At 48.0% G+C, this 24609-nt stretch overlaps 8 protein-coding genes across 8 annotated transcripts; 5 read left to right on the forward strand and 3 right to left on the reverse strand.

Annotated features, from left to right (window-relative positions):
* Nucleotides 1–767: 767 nt before the first annotated feature.
* Nucleotides 768–2380, reverse strand: fhdA (putative transcription factor Tos4; the record flags this gene model as incomplete). The annotated part of the gene is made up of 2 exons (XM_056897274.1): nucleotides 768–794; nucleotides 860–2380. The coding sequence occupies 2 exons, from the start codon at nucleotides 2378–2380 to the stop codon at nucleotides 768–770; spliced, it is 1548 nt and encodes a 515-aa protein (XP_056753059.1).
* Nucleotides 2381–6156: 3776 nt separating this feature from the next.
* On the reverse strand, nucleotides 6157–7541 carry sun1 (SUN family protein UTH1; the record flags this gene model as incomplete). The annotated part of the gene is made up of 2 exons (XM_056897275.1): nucleotides 6157–6201; nucleotides 6264–7541. The coding sequence occupies 2 exons, from the start codon at nucleotides 7539–7541 to the stop codon at nucleotides 6157–6159; spliced, it is 1323 nt and encodes a 440-aa protein (XP_056753060.1).
* A 4383-nt stretch (nucleotides 7542–11924) lies between these two features.
* N7537_006219 (uncharacterized protein) lies at nucleotides 11925–13179 on the forward strand (the record flags this gene model as incomplete). The annotated part of the gene is made up of 2 exons (XM_056897276.1): nucleotides 11925–11996; nucleotides 12058–13179. The coding sequence occupies 2 exons, from the start codon at nucleotides 11925–11927 to the stop codon at nucleotides 13177–13179; spliced, it is 1194 nt and encodes a 397-aa protein (XP_056753061.1).
* A 375-nt stretch (nucleotides 13180–13554) lies between these two features.
* Nucleotides 13555–14744, forward strand: N7537_006220 (electron transfer flavoprotein subunit alpha/FixB family protein; the record flags this gene model as incomplete). The annotated part of the gene is made up of 3 exons (XM_056897277.1): nucleotides 13555–13860; nucleotides 13939–14107; nucleotides 14167–14744. 3 exons carry the CDS (start codon nucleotides 13555–13557, stop codon nucleotides 14742–14744), a joined length of 1053 nt encoding a protein of 350 aa, XP_056753062.1.
* Nucleotides 14745–15132: 388 nt separating this feature from the next.
* N7537_006221 (putative sister chromatid cohesion factor (Chl12)) lies at nucleotides 15133–18405 on the forward strand (the record flags this gene model as incomplete). Its single annotated transcript, XM_056897278.1, has 3 exons — nucleotides 15133–15352; nucleotides 15407–17933; nucleotides 17991–18405. 3 exons carry the CDS (start codon nucleotides 15133–15135, stop codon nucleotides 18403–18405), a joined length of 3162 nt encoding a protein of 1053 aa, XP_056753063.1.
* Nucleotides 18406–18998: 593 nt separating this feature from the next.
* N7537_006222 (uncharacterized protein) lies at nucleotides 18999–19232 on the reverse strand (the record flags this gene model as incomplete). The annotated part of the gene is made up of 1 exon (XM_056897279.1): nucleotides 18999–19232. One exon carries the CDS (start codon nucleotides 19230–19232, stop codon nucleotides 18999–19001), a length of 234 nt encoding a protein of 77 aa, XP_056753064.1.
* Nucleotides 19233–21444: 2212 nt separating this feature from the next.
* On the forward strand, nucleotides 21445–22095 carry N7537_006223 (glutathione S-transferase family protein; the record flags this gene model as incomplete). The annotated part of the gene is made up of 1 exon (XM_056897280.1): nucleotides 21445–22095. One exon carries the CDS (start codon nucleotides 21445–21447, stop codon nucleotides 22093–22095), a length of 651 nt encoding a protein of 216 aa, XP_056753065.1.
* A 1521-nt stretch (nucleotides 22096–23616) lies between these two features.
* On the forward strand, nucleotides 23617–24105 carry N7537_006224 (uncharacterized protein; the record flags this gene model as incomplete). Its single annotated transcript, XM_056897281.1, has 1 exon — nucleotides 23617–24105. One exon carries the CDS (start codon nucleotides 23617–23619, stop codon nucleotides 24103–24105), a length of 489 nt encoding a protein of 162 aa, XP_056753066.1.
* Nucleotides 24106–24609: the final 504 nt, after the last annotated feature.

Raw genomic sequence — 24609 nt, forward strand, 5'->3', positions numbered from 1 at the left:
CATCTGCTGTATCACCTTGGTTCCAGGCGAGTTGAATGCTTTGACTAAATGAGCCCACTATGCTCATAGCATGACTGATTACAATGCTACATTATCAAACAGATTTCATTTCTGCTAGCTGGTGAGAGACATGACAGCTGTCTAGGTACTACACCGCTGCATTCCATACAGCATGAAGGTAACAAATCGTTCGAACAAATATATTGGAATTGACTAGCTAACGTACAAGTCGTGAGTGCGTTCAACCATTGGAAAGCAGACTGACAAAATGGCAAAACCAACGAGGCAAAAGCAGAAATAGGATACATATAGTACGCGAAACGCGCATGACTTGAATAGTGTCAGGAGACACGGAAGGTCAAGCTGGCCAAGCATCTCTCCAAAGAGACACCCAACACATGAGAGCCAGTACCAGAATAACTGATCTCTAGGGCAAACAAAACGTCCAATGACGGCCGAAAGAAACATGACGCGTTGGAAGCCAACTTGGGATATCCAAGGCCCGACCAAAACGATATACACGTGCCTTTTGGAGACCAGAAAATCGTACACGTCGATGCTATAACGAGAAAATAAGAAACAAGCAGAAACAAAACACAAACAAAAAATCAAGGATGTTGATAATAATGAATTAAAATCAGGGTATGCCTCACGCCACGCTATGCGAGTCTCCCTAGCAGCCAGGGAGACCAAGAATCACTGGAAATATGTACTGAGAAAGTCCATCCGATGGCGGAAAGACATAGGAACTTTTTTCGGTCAATGATTCATTTGGGCTTGCGCCAGAAGTATTGCTAGAAACAAGTTAGTGAGAGTTCGGGTACATTGATGTATGTATAGGGCATGGAGGGGTACTTACCTTGTGCTGCTTCCGGCAGTTGCGCAGGCCAGGCTTCCGAAGATCATCCACCACAGCTGACCGCCGCATAACATCGTCATCCTCATCGGGAACGTAGTAATATTCACTCTCAAGTGGCTTGCCAGCGGCGTCCTTGCCTTCGCGGGCAACTCTACCAATAAACTTGGTCGATTCGAGAATGTTGCGGATATCAGACTTGGAGAGGCCGGTGGGGTACTCGTGACCGGACTTCCAGTACGCGGGAGGGAGGTTGTTCAAGATGGTGGAGAAGGGCGTGGAGGACAATCGAGAGAAGGCGAGTTGATTGGCAGCGTGGTTGCGGACTTTCTCAGACCGTTCGTCAGTGTACTGGGGTTTGGCCTCGGAACTCTCAAATTCCCTGTCCTCGTGGACGGTGGCTGGCTGTCTAGGGGACCGGGTAGGCTGAAGAGGTTGGGCGGGCAGCAGGCTGCGAGGAGAACGAGCGGTCTGAACGGGGGATTCACCTGCCCGGAAAGAAGCCATACGAGGAAGAAGGTTCTCTCCGAATGGTCCGAAGGAGTGGATGATAGGATCATTCTCTTCGTCATTATCGGAGAACTCTTCAGATCTACCCAGATCACTCAACTCGCTTGCCCGCGAATTGTGAAGCATAGCAGTAGCACGACGGGCACTCTGGGAAATCACCCCAGTGACAGTGTTGTGACGTTTCAATGGAGAGGGCTCATCCTCAAATACCACTACTGCAGCACGAGAACGAGAAGGAGTGAAAATTGGCGAGGATGGGGGGATGGCATGCTGAACAGCGGGCGAAGGGGAGACAGGCGATGCCAGACGCTGGCGATCCAGGAGCGGACTTTCCTGCAGCTCTCGTCGGGACTGGCGTCGCTGAGTTGGTGTTGCTTCATCACTGGTCTGCTCCGAGTCGGTAGATGGGCAGTCCCTCCGTTCGCTGCGAGGCCATTGGACCAGAACACGAGCCTCATGAACATCGATCATGATATCTGCATCTTTAATGTCCGAGGTAAAGGTCTTGCCTTTGGCCAGATCATATTTCCTCCCTTGGCAGTGAATCTTTATCCCATTCCATCCCATACACACGATTTCCACCCTATCCCGATCGAATGGGTTCGGAGCCGGCTTATATGTAGCCTTGACATGAACACGGGAGATCATGCGACTAGCAGCAAGCTGGTGATGGCATGAGACACTAGATCTGCCCATCAGAATGGGCTCCCCACTCTCCAACAACATTATCGCCGGCACAGCAGACAAGGGAGCGCGTTCGAGGGCAGCAGAGAAGGACCGTGGGAGGGAGGGTCGGGAGGCAGCGACGCCAGGAGGAGGCGAAGAGGACATGATATGGGTCGACGAGGTCGGGACCGGGGTGGGATACGTCGAGATATCTGGTTCGCGTGCTACACGCTTTTGAGGCCGAGGAAGGGAGGGCGACGAGCTCGGCTCAAAGGCAGGTAGTAGGGCTGCAGGACGTTTGACGCCCAAGATCGAGCCAACCCGGCTCTTCAACGGAGAGGACTCCATAGTAAAAAGGTGGGACGAAGTCGAACGAGCACTCCTACTCACGAAAAAAAAAAAACCTGAGTCGAGGTCGAGGACCCGCGTCTCCGCGTGTTATACGAACACAGAGAGGAACCTAGAGGATTTTAAAGAAGAGAAAGGCGTCAAGGCCTCCCCTAGAGAAAAAGATGTGGTGGGAGGGAAGAAATTGGTCAAGGAGTAAGGAGGAGAAGCATTGAAGAAAAAGGTCGAAAGGGTGTGGTGGTGGAATGCACTGGGGCGGAGGGTCTCGTCCTGCGCGGAAATGCACGCTTACAGTCCGAGACGCGTTCGATAGGCGCCAACCACGCTCCACTACAGGTTCGCGATTTCAATTGCTACCTTTAGGTATTGTACAACTAGTGACTTGTAAATTGAGAGATGAAAACGTGAAAAGGCGCGAATTAAAGGTTTGTTTCATCTTAAATTCGTGCTGTCAACTCATATACACTGCGCGTCCGCGTCTCAAATCACGTGACCCTACGCGAGACAGTAAACCGGGGTTAAGGATGTGTCAGGAATGGTATTCATGACTTCAAATTTGACTTTATTTAGCATGTAGCCCCTGGGATGATTTCAAAAATATGAGGACAACTTATTTTCCCTCCTAAATTGTCGGCCTATTCAAGTATCGGGATCCAATAGTGAAATTTAGGCAGCTTCTCCAAGCTCGTACATAGCTAATACTCTAGTACGAAGTACGAAGGTACTAGGGTATACAATTCATACAATTCCCAGCAGAAAATGCAAGCCCCCTAACCCCCCACTTACTGTCACGAAATTGATCACCGGTCACCTCGTCGCGTCTCCCAGCCATTTGCCCGACCACCTTGATACCAATTTGGCTCGAGCTTTACTCAAACCAAAAGGCTTTCATTCCAAGGGCATTTGAGTCAAATTCCACCCTGAACAAGTATGAAATAAAAAATAAAAAATAACAAATAACAAATAACAAATAACAAAACGCCCTATATTTTGCACTGGGCTTTTTGTTGACAAGTGGTGGGGCCTCGGCTAGTTTGATTTTTTGGTATGTTTTTTGGTATAGTTCACCTCACCGGTCTTCTAGAAACTCCCAGTATTAGCAAAGAATCTTCTTGGATAATTTACGTGTCGGAATGATTCCATATCAGCTGTGGAGTTCCGCCTCTCGCAAAACTGATCCCCTTGCCTAATATATATGGGTCTAACGCATGTGGTCTAATGGATGGTTATATAAAACGGTACACTATGAAAATTATATTAATCGATAACAAGAGGTAATACAAAACCGACGTAATTGAGCAATGACCATTTCCCACTCAAGCTCTACGATATATTTTTGCTTATTAGATTGAAGTTTTGGCCCCCTTCCCTCCCCGAGCTACATGAATGATCGAGAATGGTTTTGTATCTTCTTCTTGGGCCTGCTGTATAATATTGTTCCCAACTCACTCATTTTTGCCTCGCTAGTAACCACAAACCGGTACTCGATAACCCCAACCAAGCTTTCAACATGGCGTTTCTTTGCACTCCAGGGCCGTTCCGCGTCCGACTCTGGGTCTTCATGCTCTTCTCCTTCAGAGTCTCCTAAATCACAACATGAATGCTGGGACATGAGTCTGTGGTTGAGAAGGCACCCCGTCGACCTCAAATATCTAAATACCTCTGCCTTGGCCCTATTAACTCTAGCTGTGGCCCTTGTTTTGGAGCGGGGAGCAGACTCTTCTTCTCCTCAATATAAATGGGATACGCACTCCACCAGCATACCCCTTCACAAGAATCAACGCCGATGTCAACTAGAACCAATGGTTGGCTGTCGGACTGCGCAGATGAGACGTCCTCTGGAGTATACCCCATGGCATTGTTGGCCGACGAAACAACAAAGCAACTCCACTCAGCACGAAGATGGGATACAGGCCGACGCAAAACAGATGTTCTACCAACAAGCCGAGATTCCATGGATCCAGGCCACTATAGTGAAGGGGTGTCTTGCCACAATATCACACTCAATTGCCTATGAACCCCTGATTTGAGTTGCTTGAGTACTTTGGGGGCAGTTCGCAAATACCTTTCGAGGTCCTCCACGTTGACTCCAATGCTTCCCAAGCGAACGAAATCGTCTCATTGAAGATATTGCCATCGTCGAGGAAAGGCAGCATCTGGCTAACGAGAGGTCTCAGTTCTACGCCTTGCCGAAGAGTAAGTGAACTTTGCAGTATTCAAATAGGAAGGCCGTGTCTTAAGACTTTTCTTAAGGCTATCCCAGAGAATCTTGCTAAATGCATCGTCACTCGGGCGCGCAGTATCGACCATCGTCAAGCACACGCCAGCTGACCAGCTGCAGATTCTTAGTAAAGGGGTTGGCTTTTTTTTGAAACTCGAAAGAAAGCCGTGAGTGAGAAAATAGGACTTACTGACACCCAATATCTCCCGGTCGCAAATCAGGAGATAATGGTTTAAGCGGGCGGGCGCAGTGTGTGTTGTAGGTTACCGTCTGTGTGGCGCGGGGTGAGGCTGGTCTGCATGAAGAACAACGATCCATGCATGTTATCAGATAAGTAGGGTTTCAGACCTAATTGTGTATTCCAATGTTCTTGTGAGATATTAAGCCATTGCTCTTTCCTCGGAAGCTGTTATGCTGGACTATACATCCACAAAACCGCCTCGAGTATTAGCACGTTTTGTTAGGGCTTTGCTCTTATATATATCAGCACGTGATCAGTAGGAATCCGAATTTTTGCATGACGAGGCAGGTTCCTTTCCAGTAGGCTGTGACGTACATGGTTAAATAGACAGTTTCTATTGCCAATAGACACAGAAGCAATGATGTAACCATGCATACTATAGCTACCGGGTGGGGTCATGCATCTGGCATTTTCATCATGTACGCGACATGTCACAAACTCCAAGCGCTTGCCGCCACACTAAAATTAGCTGGTCCCTCAGATTGTGGGGGACTTTGGGTAGTTCCAAATACAATGGTGCCTAGGTGTGCACATGTCACACATTGCTGACTGGCAGGTTATGCAACATGTGTTTCAACAGGGGACCCAGGACTCTACATGGATTGCCATTGTAATAGATAGTTAGGTCTGGTGTCTACTTTATCATGGAAGAGAAATTAGGAAAGAAAGCTTGGAATATCATTCGAAGGATGAAGAAAATGGCTTGAAAACAGGCAGTGCAGATCTGCTGGACTAGATCACTCAAGAACGGCCAGCCGATGACCGACCGACTGTTACAGAACCAGCTGTGTGCCATGGTTCCCCCTGCTGAAGCAAATCATACCCTCGAACGTTTCACTGCAAGCGAGGCATAGGATGAGACCAAGACTCCAAAGAAAACCATTGCGTAAGGAGATCCAAGCTTCAGTCACTAGGACAAAGATGGAAGGGAAGGGAACGAGGGATAGATTTGAAATCAAGAACTGATTGGTACTTGAAGATAAAGAAGGTAAATCTAACCGTCAAATAAAAAAGATATCGCTCCCATCAATGTGCCTGACCAGGGGGTAAATGTGGTCATAAGAAAAATAAAACAAAAAATATGCAACGATTGGATTCAGGCCCAGTCACACATAAAACAAAATAGAACTTAAGATACACAGAAAAGAATAATGATCCTTCGAACAAGAAACCGTGAATATAGACAGATGCACATAGGGAAATGAGATGAGAGCGGTAGCTCTGCTTGCCCTAGTGTAATTGAAGCATAGGAAGCTCATCGAGTTTCGCGTGGCAGTATAAGGACTGCTGCCGACCAAAAAGCGGTTGCGACATTTAGTCGTAGAAGACGTAGTAGGCCTTGCCAGAGGTGACGCCGACCTGGGGAGAGATAGTGTTAGTATGGAATTTTGCAAATCGGGACGTTTGGGACGAAAACTTACTGTGCAACCGCCGTTGCCGCTAATGACACCTTTGGAATCGTAGAACTTGCCGCCCTCGTAACGGCACTCATCGCTGAGGTTGTCACCCTCAAGCTTAACGTTAAAGTCGAGAGCCTTGTTGGTGGTCGGTGTGTTGGGGAAGATTGAAAGGAACTTTCCAGACTTGGTGTAACCGACACCAAGGTTGATGGGAGCCCAGTTACCGAAGTCTCCGCTGCTGTCACCCCACTGGCAACCCTTCTCAGTGGACACACCCTTGGGGTTGACGTAGTACTGAGCGGAGGTGACCTTGCCCTCCCAGCGGAAGTATTTGTCACCATCGGGGCAAGTGAGCTCGTGGATATCACCGGGGGAGGCACTGAGAGGAATGGTCTCGGACTCGGTACCGGGGTAATCAGTACGGCAAACGGCAACGTGTTCGGACATCTTGTTCTTGACGTGGACACCACCAACACCAGGAATGCAAAGCTGCTTGTGATTCTCGTTGGTGAGGTAGAGCTTGTTGTCGGTCTTACACTGAAGACCACCAACCGACTGGCCAGTGCTACCCTGGGTGGTAGGCCACTGGGACTTTTGGTATCCAGGTGGGCAAGCATAGGAGCACATGGCACCGTGGTGGCACTTATCGCCAGTAACGGCGGTGACAATATCGCTAATCACCTCATCGAGAAGAGTGACGTACTGGATACCGGAGTAACCACCAAGACCGAGGTAGTCAAGGGCGACAGCACCGTACTGCGAAGGGAAGTCACCGCAGTCAATCTCTCCATCGGGGAAGTCGGCGGTGAGGCCGGTGGCACCGGAGCTGCTCGAGCTGGAGGAGCTGGAGCTGGAGCTGGAAGAGCTGCTGGTAGCAGCAGCGGTTGTAGTGGAGCTAGAGGTGGACTCAGCCGTGCTTGTCGAGCTGGCAGGGGTGATGGCAGCCGAGGTCACTTGGAGGATCGCAGGGGCAACGGTAGCGGTTGTTGTTGGGGCGGACGTGGAGGTCGACGTCGGTGCGGCAGTGCTCGAGCTGCTGGATGGGCATGCAGCAGCAACCGCAGAGTCCAGCCACTCATACTCATGGTTTGCAAGACCCTTGCAGGCTTCCTCGATGCTGATGGACTGAGGGCTGCCGGACTTAGACGGGTCCAATACGACAAAATCGTACACAACTGGGCCGGGGACCGAAACGGTCTCGGTCTCAGTAGCGCGCTTGTGGGCGTGAGCGTGGCCATGGCCGTGAGCGGCCGCGAGGCCAGCCGTTGCTAGCGCAGCAACGGTGTTTTGGAACTTCATCGTAGTGGTAGTGCGGAACTGTGAATCATCAAGTGTTAGTTGCGTCACAATCCATGTATAGGTCTTTTCGTCCAATGAGTTCCCGTTATATAGAGCAGCTTGGACGCGATTGAGTCCCTCCAACCATGTATCGCGTTTGTTTTATCGCAGTCGTATGCATAGTGCTCGGATCGACACACAACAATCCGCACCATACCACATCGCGACTTGCTATTGCAATGTGTAGAGATAAACAGGAGATAGCACATACATCACTTCAAGGGTAGTCGCGCGCTTGTCGTAGAAGGTCAATGGAGTAAAGGACAGCGGTTTTCAAATGAACGTGGAGAGAACGAATCTCTCTGGTGTGAGAAAACTTCGAGGAAGGAGAGCTGTGAGTGGAAAGACTGGGGAAGAAGAAGTCAGGGAGAGGAGACAAAAAGGAGGGGGGGCGATTCGGTTTATGTCCCAATAGCGTTAGCGTGATTGTCACGGGAAAAGGGGCAGGTACAGGATACAACTTCAAGATACAGGCTGTCTTACACTGCCTACCTTGGTAGTGGACCCTTGACAGAGGCTGGATGCTACTTGCTTGCTTGGCATATACAATATAATATTTCCAAGAGATCATCCTACGTACTTTTTACACGAAGCTATGGTCTCTATATCTCTCTCCCTCCCGGTCCACCTGAGTCGTGCTATAACGGCTGTAATCCAGGCAGTCGCCTTTTTTTGGTTATTGTTTACTCCATGCGGCTTGGCGTTAAAAACGAGATTAAAAACTGCCAGGGGAGCCAATCAGAGGCAAGGATTGCACCCGTTTGGGCCCCAGAATCCAGGTACACCAATCAGTATTCACTTGGCCCTGCCGAAATTCCTTGCGTATCCATGGGTACCAAAAAGCATTTGGATTATATTATTCATTTCAACCTTTTCAGCCTTGGAAGCCCTGGTAGAGTATGCTTCTATTTTGTTTAATATTTACTTGAATACGGAGTACAGCAATTTATTAGAGCACGCTATTGAAGTTATTTCCCCCCTTATACAATATAATGTTGCAATGCCTGTAACCTCCCGTCCATTGTTGCGGCCCATAACAATCCCGCCAGGGGTAATTGTAGAAAAGACACTTAAGAATAACCTTGGAAGACTTGCACCCCCTGACAGTCTGACCTGACCGATCTACTTCCGTACCTGCCCATGTTTTCCAAGACTTATAATGCGGAATGCGGTGTGGGTAGCCGGTAAGGAGATTCCCCCTGACGGTGCTAGCGCTCGCTCCCTAGTCCGATTCGTATTCCACTTCAACTAGACTCAAATTCTAGCCTACTAATACCAAGTTCGATAATAATATACCACATCTGACCTGCTCATGGCGTCGCAAATAAAATTAAATATCAGCCCACGACATAAGTACTATATAAATACTGCCAGAGAGTCAGGGGAGACTGAGTATGGGGTACCTTTATCGGAGGTCCGTTGTACTCCCTGGGTACTTTGTACTCTGTAGACTTTTGAGCTATAATAATAACCCGTAGTGATGACGACTCCGCGCTTTAAAATTCTAAATTCACGCACTTCTCCATACTCCAGCCCTCTCAGCAGCTGAAAGATACTCCGCCCATCCACTTTTTTGATAATGGACCAGCCAGTGGAACAAAGACAGGCGAGCTAGAAGCCGACGGACTTGTCGATCCACAGCAATCTTAATCCTACTGTTTGGACAGCACGGCTTTGTCCGCGTCATAGCACGCTCTAGCAGATTTCTAGAATTACACTAAATGTATTGTTGTATCAATGACCATCCGACAGTAGCACCCACGTTCTCCTCGTTCTCCATACAACAGCCAAGTTCGGCTGAGGCGGGGATCTGATGAAGACATGCTTTTGTCTTCACGTGCAATGCTACTCAAACCACAGTTACTACATGTATATTCAAGTAAACAATCAAAGCCAACACCAAGACACCCTACATTTTCGGGTACTAATATTCAGCTCCACGATCCTCCGTTCGATCAGATTCTTTGTTTTACCTGGTGCTTGCTGCAATAATTGTGACAATAATTGTGACATCTGTTGACCCGATTCTTTTTCTCTACTTGGTGCTTTTAAGCAGGTATCGCTTGAAGATACTTGCGCGGCTCCCTGGGTTATGCACGGTGTATAGATAATATTATAACTAGTATTTGGATATGTATCATGCTCTGCTCTGCTCACTTTCAGGCATTAGATATATTAAAATCGAACACTGTCCACAGTTCGGCTCCTCGGGTTCGTATCATCTGAACTAATTTAATTTTATATGGTTTCCATTACTGATTTCATTTCAGCTTACTTGCAAAATATAAAAGTTTGCACTTGCAATGAATATGCTATTGTTGGTACCTATACCTATATGTAGTATTCAGTCCTGTGACATCAATTGTGTGGGTTGTCAATATATGTTGTACAAGAATTCTGCAGTGTCCTTGACTTTAGTAATATGATCTATTTGGCTCTAGATGATACATACTTATTAGGGACGGCCACACAATTTACAGCATACAAGTACGAGCCTTGTAATCTAGCATTTGATGGTCAATCCTGAAACCTATGTGGTGGGTTTTAGCTGTGCTTCTGTGTCTTGCAGCATGTGGCATGTAATTTCTCCTGCTAAATCACCTTGATAGCCGTAAAATAAAAACCAACACATCTGGCTAGTTTAAATTGACATTTTCTACGGAAATAATTCAAGACACTTATCAACATATATTACAGGAATGGTCTGATCTACACAGAGATCCAACCCATTGTCTATAAATAGTTACCCAAACCGCGATAGACTTGGCACTCTAGTTATCAGGTGGCGACCCCTTCTCGCAATATTTTTTTCTGAAGAAGCGAGGGAGTATTCTATGGTGCATATTTTTAGGTAATCTGAAACAGTTTCCAGAGCTAGGTAAGATTGCGATATTCCAGCCGCATACAACATAGTTTCCACTAACGCATCTAAGTACTTGAAACACGTTTATCAGCCGGTCCAGAGTTACTCTGTATACAATAAAAGCTACTACCAAGAGAGAATCAAATCAATCATTCATATTTTGAGCTACAGTGTACAAGACAACCACCTCGTACGATCTTATAGCCTCTGTATATATGTGAGCTGCGGCTGGAGAGCTTCCTTATCATCATCTCTAGATTCCTGGCCGTAACTTAGGATGAACAAGCTACGCATTTGATTTCGCATGTTGCTATCACTCCCTCGTCATCGGCCTTATCCTTCTATATGTTTCAATCCCACCCCCCCCCCCTTTTTTTTCCGCGGTACAAAGAACGGGGGTCGTTATAGCAAGGTTGGATCTGAAAATCCCGCGTGAACTCTCGGAGTACGTATGTGGGCGTGGTAGTTTCTGCGAACTGATAGGTCATACCCTTACCATTCATATCAAAATCAAATTACAATGGATAATGAGCTCGAGTTGGCACATCAGCGGACACTAGCTCATTTTTGCTTTGGGCGTAAAATATGTATCCATAGGGGTTATTAAGTCTTTACCCACTCGCCGTTTCCGCACCAAAACTACCCTGTTCTCTTGATAAATTTATATTCATTACCATTTCAAACCTAGGGTAAATTATATATAAATTATTTGAGAAAGTATTCTAGATAATGAGTGGTCAATTTTCAAAGCTTGACAAATGATTCTAATCGCGAGTTTATTATGGGAGCCACTATATATAACGGAGGTTCACCTTGATATTTATATTTCAATCAGTTACCACTTAACAGCCACACAGTCTGATACTGATCTTTTATTAAAAAGTATCTAAAAAATTATTGCCATATAAATTCATTGAGAAAATAGGTTTCAAAGTCAGTCAGTTTTGGTGCGGAAATAGCGAGTGGGTAAAGACTTTGTGACAGGGTTTGTATGTTGCCTGTAGTCATGGTATCGTTCCATTGCGGTATCGCTTTTTTTTGTTTACCTCTTAGAAATGAAAAGTATTTACGAGCCCTGTGAGCCTTTGGGATCTGTATACTATTAGAGATTTCGATATGAGATATCTATACACACCGAGAAAGGCAATGAGGTCAACCTGTCCCCGATTTGTTTGGCGATCGAGATTCGCACCTAGGAGGTATACCATGGACGCAAAGCCGTTTATCTAGCTCTTATGTCGCCGCCTAGAGTCAAGATAGACTTGGTTTTTGAGCCATAAAAAAAAAAAAAAAAAAAAAACCAAAAAAAACCCCAGAGTATGGAGAAAGGCGATAACAGCGGTGCGATAGAGGCCTCAGGCACCAACTGGGGTCTGGATTGCCAAGCACGGATGAACTGCCACCGCCTTCCGAATTTTTTTTGAGTCCCGATATGATTGCAAAAAAATTGGAGATGTTCATCGAGTCTACAACTTGCTAAAATGGGCTCCTCTACTACTCAACTTACCTCGAAGGTGACCTCGGGCTCCCCTTACCAGCTTGATAAGCCCCAGGTTAGTACCGATGACTCCCTAGATCCAATTTCGCAAAGTACTTATCTTAAAATTCAATCAGGCCCTCAAAGCTTCCACCGCGCTGCTGAAGCACATCAAGTCTACCCAGCAGGAACAGGAGAAGACCGCCACCAAGAAAACTCTTATTGGCGACGATGATTCCGATGACGAGGACAGCGCGACCAAGAACGAAGCCATTTGGCTCGTTCTCACCACCAAGCAGCATGTGGTCGACAAGAACCGCCTGAAGCCCGGCAAGATCAGCATTCCCCACTCTCTCAACACATCTCCCTCGCTCAGTATCTGTTTGATCACAGCCGACCCTCAGCGTGGCGTTAAAGATATCATTGCCGACCCATCCTTCCCCCAGGGGCTTTCCTCCCGCATCGAGAAGGTCATTGGTTTCTCTAAACTCAAGGCCCGCTACCAGAGTTTCGAGAGCCGTCGCCAATTGTTTGCCGAGCACGATGTCTTTCTGGCTGATGACCGTATCGCTATGCGCCTGGTGCAGACCCTCGGAAAGATCTTCTACAAGTCTAGCAAGCGCCCAATCCCCATCCGTATCGCCGAGATCGAGAAGGTGGATGGCAAGCGGGTTAAGAAGGACACTAAAAAGAACAACTCTTCCTCTAAGGAAGAGAAAAACGCCTCCTTCGCCCCTCCTCTAATTGTCGCCAAGGAGATTGAGCGTACCCTGAACTGCGCTGCCGTGCAGCTCGCACCATCCACCACCGCTGCCGTCCGGGTCGGTTCGTCCAAGTTCACAGCCGAGCAGCTTTCTGAGAATATTGCCGCTGTTGTCAACGGTCTGACTGATAAGTTCGTCGCAAAGGGCTGGAGAAACATCAAGGCTCTTCACATCAAGGGTGCCAACACCATGGCTCTGCCTATTTGGCTCGCCGATGAGTTGTGGGTTGAGGATGCCAATGTGCTGGAAGCTGCCCCTGAGACCGAAGCTATCAAGGACTCCAAGAAGCGCAAGACTGCTGGAGACGGCAAGCTGCTCGAAGAGAAGAAGACCAAGAAGACCAAGTCCGCAGAGGATGAGGAGGAGGCTGCATCCGTGGCCGCACGGAAAGAGAAGCTCCAGCAGCTCAAGGCTCAGGCTCTGGAGGATGGCGACACAAGCAAGCCCGTCGCAACGAAGACTGGTGGCAAGAAGAAGAGAAAGTCGACTTCATAATTGTTATAGCTCTTAATGTTTTCTGCATGTAAAGGTATTTCTGGCGTACAAAATATCACGTGTCTATTGTTCCGACGATTTATATTGTGCCAGTAATTAGGATCAATCTAACAGTAGACAAACTAAATCATCGAGATGCAATATAATAGAGTGATAGATTGGATTAAGTCCTTTCCATGGCCGTCGCATGCGTCATTTCGAAGAATAATCAGGCTATATGATCATCGCATTAGCCGAGTCCGACCTCGGGAGCCAGCCTTGGCATCCCGACGATAGCCACCGAAAGTCACATCACCGTGAATCGCCGAGCTTCAATCTTGCTCTTCTCCCCACGCCTGGAAGAACAACGCCAAATAATTTCACCAAGTTGTCATTATGATCCCGATCGCTAGACACTCTGTTCTGCGGGCTGCCCGCTCTCAGCTCCAACCCACCCGAAAGCTGAGCCAGCCTGCTTCTTCGGCGCTCGCCCGCCTACTCTCGACCCTTGCCGTTCTCGAGCAGCGCAATGGCAAGCTGGAATCTTCGTCTTTGTCCGCGATTGCGGCCGCACAGAAGCTCGGTGGCTCAGTAACGGGTTTCATTGCTGGCTCCGGTGTCAAGGGCACCTCCGCTGCCGAGGCTGCTAAGATTAAGGGCATTGAGAAGGTGCTGGCCGTGGATAATGACGCATATGAGAAGGTATATACCTGTAGAATTTTTGGAAATCAATTTCTATATAAGAACCTTTAACTAACAATTGGATTTCTTCTACGGTAGGGCCTCCCCGAAAACTATGCCCCTCTTCTCGCCGAGAACATTAAGAAGGGCGAATTCACCCACGTCGTTGCGGGCCACTCTGCCTTCGGAAAGAGCCTGCTGCCCCGCGTGGCTGCTCTCTTGGATGTGCAGCAAATCTCGGACATCACCGGCATCGAGAGCGAGGACAGTATGTGAAATCCCGAGGAAGAAGTTTGACATGTGATCCGGCCGCTGACCATAATTTAGCTTTCGTCCGCCCCATCTACGCCGGCAACGCGATTCTGACCGTCCAGTCCACCGACAATGTCAAGGTGATCACGGTTCGAGGCACCGCCTTCCAGGACGTCGAGACCGAGGGCGGCTCTGCCGAGGTCGTCGACGGAGCGGACCCCAACGTTCCCGCGATGACCGAGTGGGTGTCTGAGGAATTGGCCAAGTCAGAGCGCCCGGAACTCGCCACAGCTACCCGTGTTGTGTCTGGGGGCCGTGGATTGAAGTCGAAGGAGGAGTTCGACCGCATCATGCTTCCTCTGGCGGATTCCCTTGGCGCTGCTATTGGTGCTTCGCGAGCTGCTGTCGACAGTGGCTTCGCCGATAACAGTCTGCAGGTTGGTCAGACTGGTAAGAACGTTGCTCCTCAGCTTTACCTCTGTGCCGGTATCTCCGGTGCTATCCAGCACTTGGCTGGTATGAAGGACAGCAAGGTCATTGCTGCTATCAACAAGGATCCCGAGGCCCCCATCTTCCAGATTGCCGATGTTGGCCTCGTCGGTGACCTGTTTGACAAGGTGCCTGAGCTGACCGAGAAGGTCAAGAGCGCCTAATTTGTTCGCACGAATAGTTTCTCCTTTTGTATCATGACCTATCGAGCTGGTTGATGCCTTTTTTTGTCTGTTAAATGAACCGTACCGTATACCATTGACTAGAGGACTGGAACCAAAATTAGTTTGGTCTACAATACCAAATGTCCACCATTTTTGATCTGATTTTGATATCCTTGCAAGGATGCTTTAAACTTCATACTGTACTTTCAAAAGAATCTAGTCTCCAAATAAAACACTGCTTGAGTACATTTGTAGAGACAGCCTGGAAGAAATTGAAAAAGGACTATGCAGCCAAAACGGGACTAGCGCGTTCTGCACGCGTCGCGCGTCTATCAGAGGGGAATTATATCAGAGACCATTCAATGACATGAGATGTCTGAACGGTTGAATGCTTCCCTCCTCACCATCATTCCTATCCTCTTTTGACCCCGCCATTCACCTCCACTCCGAAGGTCTTGGTAGCACAAACCCACCGTCCGAATCATTCTCCGACGATTTCGAGGCAATCCACCTGCACCACCGCGAACAAACCCGCAACAGAGTTGTGATTCAACACCGAGCGTGGGATCTGTCTGATGTTTTTCGCAGCGAAGACGACATACGACCTGGTTCGCGATCTCGATCCCGCATTGCCTGAAATAGCGGCACTGACAACCACATAGTAGATACGCCGACGAAGAACATTACGACCCCGAGACCATTCTCTCGCACTCCTACTCGAAATCTCTTTTTTATCCCATCCTCGCCACCCGTTTCGAGAATGCCGTTCATAGCGTCTCCGAGCGCGCTTACGCCTACACCTGGCAATGCGACCAATGACTCGCAGAAGAGGAAAGTCACAAATGCCGAGGGAGGCGAGCAGCCGACGGAGCCGAAGCGCCAGCGCATGGTTGGAGGCTTTGTTGATGATGATGATGAAGATGACGAAGAAGACGACCTCGTTGCTTTCCGGGATGAGCAGCTGAATAATCAATATGACCTGCCTGAGCACTTCTTCCAGGAGCCTTCGGCGGAGCTCCCTAGTATACTGGTACCGGCGCCGGCATCTACGACATTGAACGGCCCAACCATTTCTACGCCCATTTCTTCCCAAAAACTATCACAACTAACACCTCGGCCCGCTCCAACGGCTCCCAAGAGGTTCCAGATCAAGACGTGTGCTGGCAAGACCCACAATGTCTCGCAAAGGAAGGTCCAGGCCCCGGTTTCCTACAAACAGATGATCGCTAGTCGATCCGAGACAGAGCCTGGAAAAGCGACGAAAAGCTATTACGGTATTGACATCCACAAATTGCTGGACGATGCTGCCAAAGACAAAAAGCCCACGAACACAATCCCTCAACCCCCAGTCCAGCAAACTATTGAAGCGAACAACGTAAGCTCAAAGCAGAAGAAGATAGACTCTGCAATGTGGACAGAGAAATACCGTGCTCGCAAATTCACCGATCTTATTGGGGATGAACGCACCCATCGATCAGTCCTACGCTGGCTCAAAGGGTGGGAGTCAATTGTATTCCCTGGTCTAGCCAAGTCTCGACCGAAAAAGCCTGCCCAGGAGGATGAGGAAGAGTATATCCATCGAAAGGTTCTCTTATTGAGTGGCCCACCCGGACTTGGAAAGACGACATTAGCGCATGTATGTGCCAGACAGGCTGGCTTCGAAGTTCTTGAAATCAATGCAAGCGATGACCGCAGCAGGGATGTGGTCAAAGGCCGCATTCGTGATGCGCTGGGAACCGAGAACGTCAAAGGTATGAACGTGGAGGTTGGTGATAAAAAGGTGCGCCGTGCCGGTAAACCCGTATGTGTCGTGGTGGACGAAGTGGATGGTGTCACTGGTGGTTCTGGAAGTGGTGGTGAGGGCGGTTTCATGAAGGCCCTCATTGACCTTGTATTGCTCGACCAACGGAACGCGAAATGGTCTTCGGAAGGCAGCAATGGCAAGAAGCGCAAGGGTGACAACTTCCGATTCATGCGGCCATTGATTTTGGTTTGCAATGATCTCTATCACAGCAGTCTCCGGCCCCTCAGGGCATCGTCCATTGCAGAGATGATCAACGTCCGCCAAGCACCATTGGAGAATGTTGTTCAACGAGTCAAGGTTATATTCGGCCGTGAAGGTATTCCCTGCGATAGTGATGGCGCCCGAAGGCTATGTGAAGCAGCCTGGGGTATGGCGAGCAGAAAAAAGCGCAGTGGCAAAACCCAAGGGTCTGCCGAGGGCGATATTCGTAGCGTGCTTGTTGCCGCAGAATTTGTGGCACACAAACTTCGAAACGAGTCGGTGCCATCCTCGCTCAGACTGACGAGGAACTGGCTGGAAAACCGAGTCCTCAATGCATCAGCTGAGGGTAGCGCGTTCTTCAAGGAGTTAAGTCGTGGGGGTGTTCGTGAGATTGTGAATCGTGTGTTCACAGAGGGAGCTGGCTTCCCAGATGCTCCTGTTAGTATGAGTTTCCAAGATCGCTTTGATACTGCCAACACCCGTGTCCCTGTCGGAGTGGCGGATCTGCGCAAGAGATACGCAATCAACCAATTGCGGGAAATGATCGATTCTAGCGGTGATCACGACCGCTGTATATCTGACTGCTTCGCTTCATATCCCATCCAGCAATACCAGGATGATAATTACTTCTCCAAACCCAACGCTGCCCACGACTGGCTTCATTTCCATGACTCAATTAGTTCGAAAGTCCATTCATCCCAAGAATGGGAACTGATTCCATACCTTAGCCAGTCGGTTGTCGCATTCCATCATCTATTTGCTACGGCTACTGGCAGAACTACTGATGATGACAAGAACGATGACGACGAGGAAGCTGAAGAGCCCCATCCTTTCTCGGGGCCCAAAGCCGACTTTGCTGCTTTCGAAGCACAAAAGCAGAACCGCGCAGCCATGACCGCATTCCACGCCTCCTTTTCGGCACCTATGGCTCGCATCTTCCGGTCGAATGAAAGTATAATTACAGATCTAGTCCCCTACTTGATCCGCATGCTATCACCCGACGTCAAGCCAGTCATCATCCGTGGAAACGGGGAACAGAGAAGCACTGCCACCGTCCGCAAAGAGTCCGAACGTGCCCTTGTCCAGTCTACTGTACGCGTTATGACTGGAATGGGCGTGACTTTTGAAAGAGTCCGAGTGGAACATGAAGGAAACCACGGTGGATGGGCGTACAGAATGGAACCGTGAGTGGGATTCCAACTCTTTTCTGATAGATGCAAAGCTAATATACCCTCAAACAGACCAATCGACTCACTTGTGATCTTCTCGAAGATCAAAGGTAGCACCATCGAGGCTTCGGGTGGTACAGCGCCGGTGCGGTATGCCGTCCGCCAGGTGCTAGACCAAGAGTATCGCAAGGCGACCACGCGCAAGCAGTCTGATGCCATTAGCGCACCTAGACTCGGTGCTAAGGGTCCCAGGAATTCTGATGAGACGGCCGCAGCCAAAGCAATCAGGGAAGCGGCTGTTAAACGCGACTTCTTTGGTCGGCTGGTTGAGCAGCCCGCCCCACAGCTTAATGATCCAAACAGCGCAGATGGTTGGGTTGATGAATCGGCTAAGGCTGGACGGAAAGTCTGGGTTACTTTCCACGAAGGTTTCTCTAATGCGGTCCGGAAACCTATATCTATGGGCGAGTTGATGGCTGGGTTGTAGTATATGCATTGGGTTCCAAGTTGCCTCCTTTAAGCGTTTGTCAAGGTGTGTTGGAGTTTTGTTTTCATGCATTTGTTGCGTACCTTTCATAATGATCACTGTTCTCTATGAACCATTGAATACCAGGCACTACTACATTACTTGATCAATATTGAAATGGAGATGAGAACTTTACTTAAATGAGGATATATTTTGAGTGAGAAACAAGATAAAGAGATATTCATCTATTCCCTAAGACATTTGAACACCAACAAGTAAACCAGCCAAACAGCCCAGATTATGACTGCGAAAAAGAAAAATCACCACAAAAACAGACGCATTGAGACATAAATGCAAATCACAAATTATTAAACGTAGTACGTGGTATCCAAATCATTCCATCATTGAGGCGAAAGGGCGAACAAGTGCACCCAGAAATCCGACACGGCAGCGCATAGCATCGAAACGAATTTAACGAATTAAGCACAAAAACAGACAAGAGAAAAGAAGAAGGGAGCCCCGAAGCATCTAATCCAGGTATCGTGAGTGGATCGAGCGGGTGTAATGGTAATCGGCACAGAAGTAGATGCATCCATCCATTGTTTCGAAGCCCCTTAGCGTAGGCTGAAGTAGCTGGCAAGAGCCTCGTGGTGCAGCTTCTTCTTCTGAAGGTCTATGGCGATCTTCTTGGAATCGGAGTCCGGGGACTTTGAGCCGAGCGAGTACCACTTGTGGTTCTTGATTGACGCGTCGGCTGAATTGAGAGTCGTCGCCGTGGAGATGGTGGAGTGTGTTGAGGCTGCGCTCGATGTGGTCTTGGAAGACGAGGTGGAGGACTTGCTGAACATTTTGGTTGTATTTGACACTTTGTACGTGTGTTTTGGGGGATTTGGAGGATTGGTTGAGAATTTGGAGGGTTGGTTGATAGCGGAGGTACAGGCGTAAACGAAATGTAAATGAAGTATGAGGTGGTTTGGTGGTTATAGTTTGGGAGGAAGGTGTGAGAAGAATGTCACTGTTTAGATCTTTAAGATCTGATGCTTTGCAATATATTGGATTGGAATATCTCTTTCTACGGGGATATCATCGGGTCTTTATATAGAGACGTGGATCACCAACCACAGCATTTACTCCGTGCTAGGTTGTCATTCCAAGAGAAAATCTCAAAACGCCAAAGCCCCACTATCTCAGTCATAGTAGACATCAAGTCTAGATGCTTCGCCGTGTAAAACCTACAGGGACAGCCCAAAAAAGACGTCAGTCACAGCCGCCTTATGTGTGGGGCCGCTAAAGATCGGAGTAAGGCTCGGAGTTCGATTTTTATTTTTTACTGGCGGACTACAGGAGTGGAAAGCCAAAAAATATTCAATAAAAACGTCGCGGTAGAATTATCCAATGGAATGCGATAAAACAAGCTAATTGCTCTCCGGAGCATGTGTGTCCATCCTCTAGACCTAAATGATGATACCGAAAAGTGCGGGTTCCTAATTCAGCAATCCATTCGCACGCCCTTTCATATGCAACTCGTTTAGACTTCCCCGTTCAGAAATATCTTGCGAAAGGGCGCAGTTAATTTTTAGTGCTTGTGTGGCTTCCCTTTTTTACTATTCACATGTTAGACTGAGCCTTAGGCTGACACTAATTTAGATATCCATCTTCCCAGGTCGGAGTTGAGGTCTGGATTTTGTCCGAAAGAATCTTAAATGAATTCTAGATGGCGATATGGGCGCACGGGTAAATATATGCAGTGTATCTGTTTCTACAAATTGCAGGGATACTTCCCAGATTTGGAGGATAAATGTCTAGATGCTAACGCGTTCTTTACGAAGTGGCTTAGGATGACTCAAAAAAGCGGGGTTAATTGCGGCTTCACAACAAGGCTTAAAAGGATGCCTGGGAGAATTAGAAATCAAAGGATGGAGTATAAAGGATAAAAAAATGAGATGACTCGGGAATGTGTCAACCGACAGGCAGTTTTAGTCTAAGTATGATATAGTAGAACAGGGATGTTCCGGGTTTTAGGTAGTCCGACGTTAGTCCGAACATGGAGATTTTCATTCCGAGACGGAGTACTGAATTCGTGATCACCCTTGATTTCTAATTTATAAATTACGGTGAAGTGCCATTTTAGATTTGAAATCCTGATGGGAAAAATAATTCTGCAGGGCCATGTAAGGATCGGAGTACATGTGGTGAGCAGGGGTGTTAGTCCGATAGAGTTGGTCCGGAAGTCCGATCGATGAGGCTTGTGAACCTTATATTTTCTAGAGATGACTTAATCACAGCCAGCCAGGAATGATTAATTATCTCCATAACCCGCGTTGTCTCTTTGGATATTCTAACTAACACGCTCTGCGGCCTTGGCAGCAGTACATATCCACAGGCTTCCCGCTTTTACGAATGGTGCATTTGACTTGTTTTCGAGGCTCCACGACAAGCCGAGTCATTGAGTGACGTGTCAGCCCTTCTTCGAATCTCCTGTGATTGTGCTGGAATGCAACATCTGGTCTCAGACAATTGATGAAAAACTCATCTTGGAATGTTGGAATATTCTGAGTCATGAATCAGCCACAGTATCAACTATGCTTTCTAACACCGATGATTATTGCAATTGGATATCTCCGGGTTGTGTTGGAGTGATAGTCTTATTGCTGTCAGCTTCAACATGGTTATCCAACCAAGTCCGCCCGTGGAAGATCGACATGTTAGTAATCATTTCAGGTCATGGCAGACACACCCGGTAGTTCGGCTTGGCAGCAACACTTTTGTCGAAGGCGAAGCATTGCAACTGGCAATGACGTGGAGCAATCTAATTCCGCACTCTGGAAGTTTCCGCAGGGTCCTCTCGGAGCATTTGTCAGCTTCAGGTTCCACAGCATTTGGGAAACTCCTTGCTTGGTACAATTGAAGGTTCAGGATGAATAACCGAGAAGAATTGTGGGTTCTGAGGGGTTGGAGGCTTGATTTAAAAGAGCTTCGGTTCCTGGTTTGGTATGTCCTTTTCTCTCAATCTCCCCCTCACTTTCAATCCAAAATAACTACCTCACCAAAACCAAAACAATGTCTCTCAAGCCAATTACCGTCTACGGCCATGGCCTAGGCCCCAATCCCTGGAAGGTGATCATGGTCCTGGAAGAACTGAATGTTCCATACACCCACAAGATCGTCAACTTCCCAGACATGAAGAAAGAGCCATATGAGTCCATCAACCCCAACGGCCGCGTGCCCGCAATTGAAGACCCCAACACCGAAATCACCCTCTGGGAATCAGGTGCAATTGTCGAATACCTGGTTGACACATATGACAAGCAAAACACCATTAGCTTTGCCACCGGCTCCAAGGAATACTACCTCGCCAAGCAATGGCTCCACTTCCAGGTGTCTGGCCAAGGCCCATACTTCGGCCAGGCTATCTGGTTCAGCCGGTACCACTCAGAGAAGGTGCAAAGCGCAATCGAACGCTACATCAACGAAATCCGCCGTGTCTCTGGTGTGCTCAACCGCGCCCTCGAGGGCAAGCAGTATCTCGTCGGTGACAAGTTCTCATATGTCGATGCTGCTTTCGTGCCTTGGTATCTGCTTACTGGCCAGTTTGGAATTGATATGGAGAAGGACTTCCCCAATGTCGCTGCTTGGTTAAAGCTGGTACAGGAGCGTCCCGCTATCACCAAGTCGGTCCAGGATCGGACTGAGGCTTGTGCGCAGCACTAAACGAATTTTATAAGAATATTTGCCAGTGGATAGAATGGAATGAAACGAAAAACTGCATGAATAGTGGGCCCCCTATGCGCCCTCTGTTCTTGACGACGCAAGGCTTTAATGATCTGATCTACTTGGCCAAAAATAATAGTAAGAAGATACCGACGTGTTTTTGATCTTTTAGGCTTCTTTTAGATGTATGTATAAACCGTACAGATTACTTTTCTATGCCCACGGGTACAACTGGGGATTGTACCTTTATTTGGATTTGTCTGCCTGGCTGAACCGCGCTTTCCCTATATCGGCCTGGCACTTGCCATCGCGAGCAAACTCAAGGAAAACTGGCGTCGAACACCCTGCAGAATTTTCTTCCTTTTCGTCTCTGTCAGAATCTTACTTTATATTTTCAAATTTTGCGTTTGCGCAAAAGTTTGTGTAAGTGACAGGCTGTTGAAACATGTCACAAATTGTGAGCGCTGTCTCCGCTGCAGTATGAGCATGGGAGCTGATAGCCCCCAAGCTTGAACCTCAGGGCAAGGGGGAACCTCCACCCTATGGAGAGAGGTAATCTATTCAAGATTGCTGGGTGCATTTATGGATGGGCAACTCCATTGGTAGTCTAGGCCAAGTGGTGCTGCACACACTTCGTTGTCTTGCGCCCCTTTACTAAGGAACAAAGGCGCGGGTTTGGATCAGAAAGACTCATTCGAGTTATAGATATATGCCAAGCATCTGAGGCCAAGGTGCGATTTGGTTCAACACACAATGCCCCTTTTGCGATACACCTCACCAACAAATCGGCCAATGCAGCGATAGAAAGTAGTATACTGCTTTGCTAGTAAGGTATGCTATTCCTGAGCTAGCCTCTGTTGATAACTAATTTTGAATCCGCCAATCGTGACATGTGTTTGGTGATGGGTTTCGCCGTCGCATGTCCGCGCGCGAAAAGAGGGCGCTTAGAGATTCGAGAGGAAAACACGCATTGAGATAGTTTCATCGCTCAATATAATTGAACATTTCCACAGTTCCGCCAACTTATCTTTTTTGGCTGTGCTTGACACCTTCAGATGCTCCTAGAAGACTGCGAGGATGACTAGACGCGTGACATCCCCACTTGAAGACTCCCAATTGTTGACTGCGCGCTGGCCAGCTACCTCCAAGCCAGATGATCAGTCGTACTGGCCAAATATTGGAAACAAAGAGCAAATTCCAGGATGGCTGCGTGATAATTATTATATTTTGGAAGGCCATCCGATGCCTACATATTCTTACAAGCGATCTTTGCGTCTGTGGCGTTGTTTACACATGGAAACCATGAACATTTGGACCCATCTACTCGGATCGATAGCCTTCATTGCTGTTGGTTTCTCTCTGAATCGTTCCGTTTCACTCTCAAAAGAGCTCGGTTTCACGACCGGCGATGTATTTGCTTTCGGGTCCTTCTTGGCCTCGGCAACCATCTGCTTTGGCCTCAGCGCTGGATTTCACACTCTAAGAAGCCACTCTTACAATATTCACCATCTCTGAGGAAGAATGGATATTCTCGGAGTCTGTTCCCTCGCTCTCGGAGCTGGTACCTCCATGACATATTACGCATTTTATTGCAGATCCTTCCTCCAGTGGGTGTATTGGGGACTCAATCTCTTCTCAGCGATAGGCGCTGCTATCACTTTGTTTGACACCGGCGGCGGCGGTACTAAAATGAGAACTCTACGAGGAGGTGTTTTCTCCTTACTCGCTATTTCTGCCATGCTGCCCATTCTCCAAAGTGTGATTGAGTTAGGCTGGACTCGTGCGGGTAATGAAATTGGTGCTGGGTGGTATCTCGCAGAAGCACTCTCCCTCTTGACTGGAGTGAGCGTGTTTGTCTGTCGATTCCCAGAGAGACTGAGCCCCGGAACCTTTGACATTTGGTGTCATTCCCATCAGCTTTGGCATACATTTGCGGTACTTGGAGGCGCTTTCCATATTGTTGCTTTGGTGGCTGCATATGACTATCGTCGGATGCACAAAATCTGCTGAGCTACCTCGCGGCGCAATTTTACTTAACCACTGGCCAGTACTTGAAGTAATTGATCAAAAAGGGACCACCTCCCACAGTGTCAGGAGACATTCAATGAATGGAGCTGTTAAGGCCCCAGCTTGACATGAGCGAATAACCACCGTCACTCTAGAGGTTACGATCTCAGAGAAACAGGCAGATTTGCCGAGCGAGGTTGACTTTTGGCTTGGCTAGAGCAGAAATGTCCCCCAAATTACGGGGTCACGACACTACCGTTCAAGATATTAATGGTATTCTGTATTTAGATTATAAGGTGCCCTGTAAGAGATTTTTTTTTTGGATAATATATGTATACAAGCAGCGAATAATCTCCTCTGTATACATTCTACAAGTAAAAGACCTCGTCTTCGAAACGAGAATGAGAATAATCCCTAGTTTTATATAGAGAAGTCCTCTATATAGTTTATGCCTTTTGCTGCCTTTGTATACACCTAAGAAGACATTTGAAAAGACCCCGAAAAGTC

Source organism: Penicillium hordei, assembly GCF_028827395.1.
Source record: "Penicillium hordei strain IBT 12815 chromosome Unknown utg000003l_segment0_segment0, whole genome shotgun sequence".
Classification (NCBI taxonomy): domain Eukaryota; kingdom Fungi; phylum Ascomycota; class Eurotiomycetes; order Eurotiales; family Aspergillaceae; genus Penicillium; species Penicillium hordei.